Raw genomic sequence first — 9377 nt, 5'->3', positions numbered from 1 at the left:
AAAGCTGACCTCTAGGATGTCCCAGAGCCTGGAGCTCAGTGCTTGGGGCAGTGTTGGGGGTGGAGGGCTCCTCTCTGGACATGTCCCTGGTCCCAGGACTTGTCACCTCCCGCTGAGCCCCTTGGCACAGAACGCAGACTCAGTCGCTGCTCTCAGCATCCCTGATGTGGGTCGGTCCAGCCCTCGGTGCCCGTGGAGACACACAGGCTGAGGTGTTGGGGACCCCTGCCGTGGCCGCAGCCACATGGTAGGACGTGGTCCTCCACCTGCGATGATGTCTCTCGAGTCTGAGCGTTGAGACCCTGTGCATGACCTGTGAGCGTGCTTGGCCAGCCACCCGGTCTCTCTCACCAAAAGTGTGAGCACTTTCCATATAAACAGGAAATTTCATTCACCTGCAAAAAAATGGGCTTCTTCGCTCTGTTGGCTCCAACTTGAGATGTTGGCGAGTAGCTGGGTTTGCAGGCAAGGCCACGCTCACTCTGGGTGGGGCTGGTGGACCTGGTGCCTCATTCAGAGGCGATTCCTCCTCCTCCTCTCATCTTCCTCCTCCTGCTTTCTCTCTCTTCCTCCTCTCCCCCAATCAGATCCCCCCACCCCCCACCACTGGGGGACTGGAGGAGTGAGGCCAAGCTGCGTGGAGTCCGGGGGTGATCTCAGCTCCCTGCATGCCGTCCTGAGTCCCAGGCCAAAGCTAACTGGGCCTCGAGCCCAGCCCATCAGGGCGCCTCTCTCCCAGCAGCTCGTTTTTGGCATCACCGCCTCCCCAGCTGTGGGACTCGGGTCGTTTGGACTTGTGGTGGTCTGAGGACGAACAATGTGCCGAGGCGAGAAGTGGGGCCTCATTTTTGCCGAGAGGGAGCAGCCCTTCAGTCCTGAGTCATCGCCTTCTCAGCACTGACCTGCTTGTTCCCAGAGCCGGCCATAAAAGGCGGTGGCCACGAGGCTGGGGCTGGCCCGCTCTCTGCTCCTCCAGGGCCCTGGGGACCTTGTACTTTGGAGCCCGCAGCCTGGTGGTGGCGGGCGGGGGAGCGACCGGGCCCTCACCCTCTGCCTTCCTACACCCTCTGAGTGCAGGGAATCTGGTAGCCTGGCCGTTCCTTCATCTGCACGGCCCCTGGAAGGCTGATGGCTCCCCTGCCCAGGCTCAAGTTCACACTCACAGGGGCTTTGCTGTCCCCGACTCCGCCTCCCTCCCCCGCTGTTCAAAAACTGGAGGCGGCCGGTGGGCGGAGCCTCCCATCAGAGCATCCTGGTTCCCACCCTGTCCTGTGGTGGAACAGGTTGCCCTGGCCGGGCTGCGTGCTAAGTCGACGGAAGCCGTGCGTTTGGGGTTTCCCTGAGTTTCGGCGTCTTCCCACAAGGACCAGCGCCGGCCTCTGGCTTTGAGCCAGGCTGACTGGTGTGTCGCCCTTGGTTCCTGATCAGTGACGCACCCCAGTGACTCAGAACCTCGTTCGGGGGCCCTGCCGCCTCTCCCCGGCCTGAGCCTACCCGACCGGCATTCGGTGCCGGGGCCTGTGCTGGGAGTCCATGTAGTCCTCCCTGTGAACTTAGGAGAAGGAATTGTAATTTGACTGTTACAGATAAAAAAAAGTGTACTCAGAAGTTAAGAATTTCGGGTCACAGAGTCAGTGGCCTGAGCTGGGAGTGAACTCCAGGGCTTTCTTACTAAAGGCCTGTGTTGTCTCTGCATGTCCAGATGCAGAGGCCTGCGTGGCTGCTGCTTTGGGCAGGCAGACAACCCTGGAGCCCATTTGAACTGGGGGCCGGGCACCCGGAATGTTTGTCTAACCAGGCACAGCTTCACCGCTGGCAAGCCCCACACTGCCCGGTTTATCTTAAAGCATCCCCCGCCCCGGGGGAGTGTTCTGGCTGGAGGGGAGGCGGCCTGCAAGGCTGGACTCATGTTCAGCCCGGGAGGCTTGGCGGGACGGCTCAGCCCACGCCTTACAAGAAAGCAGGGAGGATGCCCTCTCTGTGGCACTGTGAGCCACTCTGGGCCTTTTGTTGACACTTGGTCCTTTCCTTTGCTCTCCCCCTCTGCCTGCTCCTCTTCTGCTCCCTGCTGTCTGGAGAAGGCCTGTTTAAATCCCAGCCTGGTTGGGGTGGGGAGTGTGGGTGCAGGTCTGCAGTAGAGGGGGCTGGTTTTTGGCCTGTTTCTGGGCAGTGTCCCAGGCCCTTCTGTACAGGAGTGCTTTCTCTGGCACCTTCTCAGGGGCGTGACTGTACTCTGGGAAGGACACAGTGGTTCCTAGGAGGTATCCTAGGAGGGGTAGCTTCTGGCCAGCAGGTGAGGAACAAGGGGACTTGCCCAGAGTCACGCAGATAGTGGCGGCTCGAGGGCTGGGACCCAAGCTTCCCAAAGACTCTTGAGCCCTTGTTTCCATGGTCTTCCTACCACTCCTTAGTATTCCTAAAAGGTAAGCAGAATTTTTACTTTTTCTGGGGACAGTACAGGTAGAAGCATTTTGAGGTGGCATAATTGTAAAAATGTGTTACAATTAAACCACTATTGCAGAGACTCACAGATCCATTGGCTTCAATGAAGCATCTGATAGTTTGTGTGAAATATGATAGTCCTGAACCCACGGTAGGTATTCCAGCTCCTGTCCTCACACCTGCATTCCAGGCCTCAGGGAGGGAGACGAAAAAGGGCTGGTGCACCTTTTCATGGCTTGTTCGTTTCTGCAGCAGAGAGGCTGGGAAATTCAGTCTGAAGCTGGGGGACCGGGAATTGAGCTGAAACCAGACGGTTCTGTCAGCAGTGCAGCCGCAGACCAACAGCCTTAATTGTTGGTGGGAAACAGCACAGAATAGAGTCGGGAACTGGGGCTTAGTCCAGCCGATTCATTTTAGAGGGGGAAGTGGTTTGCAGCACTTCATAGGTTTATAGAGCAAGGGTCAGCAAATATTTTCTCTTAGGGTCAGAGTGTTCAAAATCACTGGCTTTCCAGGCCTCGTGGTCTCTGCCACAGCCAAACCCCGCTGTCATAGCGCAAAAACAGCCAGAGGCAGTACAGGTGAGCAGGCTGCGTTCCGATAAACTTTATGAAACAGGTGGAGGGCTACATCCGGCCCCTGCGCTGTAGCTTGCCAACCCCTGCTGTAGAGAATGCATGGCGCTCCTGAAGCACAGGAGCCCAGCATGGAGCCCTGGACAAGCGGCAGCGGCAGGTCTTCCTGCTCTTACCTGTGGCTGCCATCAGGGGCGCCCAGCTGGGAGCGCCCAAGTCTGCCCTCACCGCCTGGTGCTGAACTGTGCCGCTCGCTCTCCTCCTCGCTTTTGCCATAGTTGTTCCCACTTTAGGACTTGGACTTCATGAGTTTCTTTCCATTATTTGGGCTTTATTTTTTTGTATTCCATTTTTTTTTTTCCTATTCCATTATTATGGGCTTCCCTTGTGACTCAGCCGGTAAAGAATCCGCCTGCATTGCGGGAGACCTGGGTTTGATCCCTGGGTTGGGAAGATCCCCTGGAGAAGGGAAAAGCTGCCCACTCCAGTATTCTGGCCTGGAGAATTCCATGGACTGTATAGTCCATGGGGTCGCAAAGAGTTGGACACGACTGAGTGACTTTCATTTTCCGTTATTTGTTTGTAAAGCACCTCTCAGTGCCATATGCTGCATGGGTGAGGGCACTACCATGGTGGGTACGGAAGTAGGGGGTGCCTGACTGACCTGCTGCCCGCAGGGTGCTGTGCTGTCCACAGGAGTCCCTTCTGGAAACTTAGGGTAAGAAGTGCCAGGCCAACTCAGAGATGGGAGCCATCAGACCCCCAGGGCCCCTGACCCACCCTTTCTCTTCCGGCAGGGTATGACTTTGCGGCCGTCCTCGAGTGGTTTGCCGAGCGGGTGGACCGTATCATCCTGCTCTTTGACGCCCACAAGCTGGACATCTCTGACGAGTTCTCAGAGGTCATCAAGGCCCTCAAGAACCACGAGGACAAGATCCGTGTGGTGCTGAACAAGGCCGACCAGATTGAGACGCAGCAGCTGATGCGGGTCTACGGGGCCCTCATGTGGTCCCTGGGAAAGATCATCAACACCCCCGAGGTGGTCCGGGTGTACATCGGCTCCTTCTGGTCCCACCCGCTCCTCATCCCCGACAACCGCAAGCTCTTCGAAGCCGAGGAGCAGGACCTCTTCAAAGACATCCAGTCTCTGCCCCGAAACGCTGCCCTCAGGAAGCTCAATGACCTAATCAAGAGGGCGCGGCTGGCCAAGGTAGACTGTGGGGCGGGCGGCCGCGGGCCAGGGCGCTCTGGGGTGTCAGTTCGGGGCCCTGGGACTGGGTGCCCCAGACCCAGCCCTGCACTCATTGGCCACACTGTGCCATGCCTCGTCTGAATCTGTCCTCTTGTGCACCCATGGGTACAACCTCTTCCTCACTGAGATTCCTTTTAACACATAAACATCAAAACAAGAAGATGCCACTCTACCGAGGGGCGGCCTGGGGAGTGGAGCATGGGGGGGGGGCGGAGCGTGGGTGGGGAGCCGCTCGAGGCCTCATCGGCTGGCCCCCCAGGCCTGCCAAGCACTGAGGGCCTGCAGCACGTGCGGGGATGCAGTGGGAACTGCCAGGTTCCCAGCCTCCCAGCATCTGTCCGCCGCACAGGGGAAAGCAGAGGATGAAAAGAAAGCACGGTTTATTTGTATCGTCTTGGTTGCTACCAAGCAGGTGGCTGGGGAGCTGTCCTGAGGAGGGTGGACCAGACTGGGGGAACCCGGGCGGGAAGTGATGCTTCAGCTGGAACAGGAGGTAGTTCGTGGAGAATTGGGGCGCAGGCCTGCGGGCCCAGGGAAGCCACTGGGTGGCCTCCGCCCCAGAGGCCTTGCAAACCATCCCTGCCCTCCATGGAAGCTCAGGGCCTGCTGGCGTCTGCGCACAGCATCTGAATTGCTCGAGTTCGGAGCCTCAGCGCCTGGCCGAGCGCTGCACAAGCCTCCGGTGTCTGGAAAGGGAAGGTTAATGCTGCCAGTGGGCCCTTCAGGCATCGAGGAGCAGAGCATGTTCCCTGTGTGTCTGTGCTCACACGCTCAGTCGTGTCCGGCTCTTCGCGACCCCATGGACTGTTGCCCCCTGTGCTCCTCTGTCCGTGGAATATCCTAGGCAAGAAGACTAGAGTAGGTTGCCATTTCCTTCTCCAAGGGATCTTCCCCCCCCAGGGATGGAAACCATGTCCCTCGAGTCTCCTGCTTTGGCAGGCGGACTCTTTACCACGGGATCAATGGCATATCCTCTTAGGACATATGATTTTGAATAATGCCGCATCATGAGCATCTCCAGGGGCAAGCCCTGTCCTGGGAGAGCCGGGCACCCCCCCCAGGCAGTGCTCCTGCCCCCGTGGAGCCGACTGCCTGTGTGCAGCCCAGAGGCTTTGGCACTCTGTTGTGGGCCAAACAGTGACTCAGGACACCCACTGTCTTGAGGCCTGAATTCAGGTAGCTCTGAGTACTCCCTGTCCCAAATAATGGGCAGTGACCCTTCATCCTTCACCTCTTGGTGTGTCTCCACCCTGGTTACCCAGAGTGCCCCAGGACCAGTAGACTGGAGCTTGCTAGAAGCATAGGTTTCTAGGCCTCACCTCTGCCCTAGTGAACCGGAATCTGCATTTGGACACAGTCTCCTGTGACCTGCTATATGCTTAGTAAAGAGGGAGAACCCTGCCCTGGAGGACTCAGGGCTGGGCTAAGAGAACCCCGCCCTACAGGACTCGGGGCTGCTCGGTTCTCTAGCTGTCTCATTTCTGGAACCTTCCTGATGGTGAGCTGGTTCTGAGAAAGGAACCCATTAGAACATCCATGTAAGTGGCTCCTGGCCTCAAGGGACAAGTGGTGTCCTGAGCTGAGGAAGAGAGCGGTGAATGGAGGGGAGTGCTGGCCTCCTGTTTCCAGTCCAACTTCTGCTTGGTCACTCAGGAAAGGACCACGCCACCGCTGCCCCGCTCCCCGCCCCCCCTGCCCCCGCCCCCAGTCCCAGCCTGCCATCCAGCCCCACTCCTGCAGGGTTCTTGCTCAGCCTCAGGACAGAACGAGGGGCAGGCTTTGGGCCCCTGCTTGTTCATCTGCAGAGATGGTGTGTAATGGCGTGGCCCTCGGCACATTGAGTCACCCTGCCTGGAAAGCCCCAGCCTCTCCAGTCTTGTCCTGCACCTGCTGTTGTGAGACTGTTTCCTTTTCCTGGACTGAGTTGCTCAGTCTCTGCCAGCCTGTAATGAGCAAAGCTGTGACTGTGACCCTGTGACCAACCTGCTTCCCTCGGGCAGTTCTCAGCCAGGTTTCAACCCTGCAGGGAAGACAGGGTCAGGCTAGTGGAAGGGTTTTTCAGGGTGGAGTTGGCAGGTCTGGGAGAAGAGGGCGTAAAGTTGGCTGGCTGCAGCCCTCCTAGCTGGACGCTGCTTGGCAAGGCCATGGGATTGGAGGGCTGTGCTTGACAGGCTGCTAGCATTATTGCCCGCTGTAGGGAAGGGAAGGATGTGCCACCCTAATTGGCAGGATCTATGTTAGATATACCCAACTAAGGTACTGAATTAGATAAAGCCTGAAACATCTGAGAATATCCTTGTGGGAGTTTTCTAATCCTTAGTCATCCCGAGGCAGTCCTGATGATCCTGCTGGGCATCACTTGATCAGGAAACGCCCTGAGAAGGTGTCCAGGAAGCACCTAACTCCGCCCCTTCCCTGTCTTCACAGGTCCACGCGTATATCATCAGCTCCCTCAAGAAGGAGATGCCCAATGTCTTCGGGAAGGAGAGCAAGAAGAAAGAGCTGGTGAACAACCTGGGCGAGATCTACCAGAAGATTGAGCGGGAGCATCAGATCTCCCCCGGTGACTTCCCCAACCTCCGCAAGATGCAGGTACAGCCGCCCCCGGTGCCCTGGGAGCGGGCTGGTGGGGATCGGAATGCAGACGGCTCGGGGCACCGGGAAGGTGATTCTGGAGGGAACCCCGGCTCCACGGGGTGGGGCCTCCCAAAGTGGAAGCAGCACCCCACCCAATCGGAAGCTGACCCGGGAGAGGTGGACCCGGGCCGTGACACCTCGCAGGGGAATGTGGTGACTCACCCAGAGGGGTAGGGAGAGGACGGGGCTGTGCCAGGCACCCCAGCCTCCTCCCAGTTAATTCTTGCCTCAGCCCTGCTAGGAGGGGACTGTTTTTACCTCCGACTTAAGAGATAGGGGAGCCAGGATTGAAGTGGCCGGGCCATGAGGTAGAGCCAGCTCTTTTCCCTGGGGAACCCTTTGCTGCACCTGTGGCACCAGAGCCCAGGAGGGCCTGACCCAGGCCTGTCCGCCCTCCCCTGCCCCGACAGGAGCTCCTGCAGACCCAGGACTTCAGCAAATTCCAGGCCCTGAAGCCCAAGCTGCTGGACACAGTGGACGACATGCTGGCCAACGACATCGCCCGGCTAATGGTGATGGTGCGCCAGGAGGAGTCCCTGATGCCCGCCCAGGTCGTGAAGGGCGGTGCCTTTGACGGCACCATGAATGGGCCCTTTGGGCACGGCTATGGCGAGGGGGCCGGTGAGGGCATCGACGATGTCGAGTGGGTGGTGGGCAAGGACAAGCCCACCTACGACGAGATCTTCTACACGCTGTCGCCCGTGAACGGCAAGATCACGGGCGCCAACGCCACGAAGGAGATGGTAAAGTCCAAGCTCCCCAACACTGTGCTGGGGAAGATCTGGAAGCTGGCCGACGTGGACCGGGACGGGCTGCTGGACGACGAGGAGTTCGCCCTGGCCAACCACCTCATCAAAGTCAAGCTGGAGGGCCACGAGCTGCCCGCCGACCTGCCTCCGCACCTGGTCCCGCCCTCCAAGCGGAGGCACGAGTGAGTGCCCCGCCGCCAGACTCCGGCACCCAGTGCCCGGCCAGGCGGAGACTTGGTGGGGGGTAGCCCGCAGTTCCCAAGACCATAAAGACTGAGTGCTGTTTCCTCAGCTTGCAAAGGAAAACCACCATCTTTCTCTTAAGGCTGCTCCTGGGGAGGCAGGGGTGATACTCACATGTGAATGACGGAATTTTGTGCATAAGAACTATGGATATTTTTAATATATAACGTTAGAGGCAGCGTTCTTTCTTGCCTCCTCCTCTGTCTGGCAGCCCCGCGCACGCAGGGCCTCTGTCCTCCCGAGGCGGGGAGTTGCCTGGCTCGCCCCTCCTGCAGCTGTGGCCTCTGCAGACAGGGACGCAGGGTCCCTGTTTTCTCAGGCTGAGTCAGGCCATGGCCCCCTCCCCGCCCAGCCTGGCCTCTGCCGCCTCTCGCAGATTCGGTTGGTTCTGTGCCTCCCTCCTTCCCTTCCCGAGGTGCCCTGGCCACAGGCCCTGCCCTTGCTCCCGCATCCCCCGATGTGGCATCACAGAAGCCAGGCCTGCTCCCCTTTTTGTGGGGAGTCCAGGGGCGCAGGGGGCATGGGGTGGAGAAAGTCTTCCAGAGAAATACGTAAGCTAGTTTTTCTTCTATCAAGTAACCCTTTTCGTATTTGACTGAATTTTCCGGTAACTTCCCAGCCACTTGTTCAGAAGCTGTGAGTTTTGTCTCCTTCCCCACACTCCAGTCAGGAGCCATGGGAGGTGTGCGTGCGGAGCACACCCCACTGGAGACCCCAGAGGCGGCATTCCCTGCTTCATCCTCTCACTTCCCTGGAACATTCTGGCACCTCCCTGCCCCACTTTGGTGGGCGGCGGGTCCTCAGGAACCTAGTGGGGCTCGGTGCCCCAGTCCGGGTCTGGCGGCCAGACAGAGACCGGGGACCGTCCAGCCCCTACCCTCTCCCACCTGCCTTCCTCCTGAGGAGGGCTCCACTTGGACGCCATTAGAATGGCGCCCCCTAGGCTGAGTAGCGGGAAACCCGAGCCCACCGGGGCCAGTGGACATTCCTGCGGGCCAGTGGTTGGCCTCCAGGGCTGTGATCGCAGAGGCCCTGTGGCGAGGGCAGCCGGCTTCCCACTGGCACACCCTCGGGGGTCTTAGGGACTGCTTCACTCCAACCTCTGACCCGGCCCACCCTCCTAGTGTTGCTCTCTAGGCCCCCACTGGGTCCGCATCCCCAGGAACTGGCCTCGTTACTTGTAGCGGGCTTCGGCCCCCACCCCACACAGTATCAGGAGGATGGAGGCCGCTGCCTCGCCGGGAATTCACTGTTGAAGTTTCAGTGGCTTAACCACACTTGCCCGTGGAGAGAAAAAGCAACTGAAGACATGACTTTTTTTTCTCGCATTAAAAAAAGTTAAATTGTGCTGAAGCTGGCTTCTGGCTCTGAGATGTCTCTTCCCAGGGCCTGCCCCCGACAGTGCCTGCCGGGGCGCTGGCAGCCAGGGGGTGGGGGCCAAGATACCAGCAGAGACAGACTGGCAAGCCCAGCAGGGTC

At 59.0% G+C, this 9377-nt stretch overlaps 1 protein-coding gene across 1 annotated transcript in view; it reads left to right on the top strand.

The window, feature by feature from the left end:
• Window positions 1–9251, top strand: part of EHD1 (EH-domain containing 1) — a 20689-nt gene extending 11438 nt beyond the window's left edge. Inside the window, 3 exon segments of the mRNA XM_010838014.1 lie at window positions 3815–4227; window positions 6697–6861; window positions 7317–9251. Of these exon segments, the coding sequence (XP_010836316.1) occupies window positions 3815–4227; window positions 6697–6861; window positions 7317–7841 (1103 nt within the window). The 3' untranslated portion in view covers window positions 7842–9251.
• Window positions 9252–9377: the final 126 nt, after the last annotated feature.

The sequence above is a fragment of the Bison bison genome, unplaced genomic scaffold (assembly GCF_000754665.1).
Source record: "Bison bison bison isolate TAMUID 2011002044 unplaced genomic scaffold, Bison_UMD1.0 scf7180017864089, whole genome shotgun sequence".
Lineage (NCBI taxonomy): Eukaryota > Metazoa > Chordata > Mammalia > Artiodactyla > Bovidae > Bison > Bison bison.
Note: the sequence above shows the minus strand (reverse complement) of the source record. Positions and strands in the feature narration are given on the sequence as shown.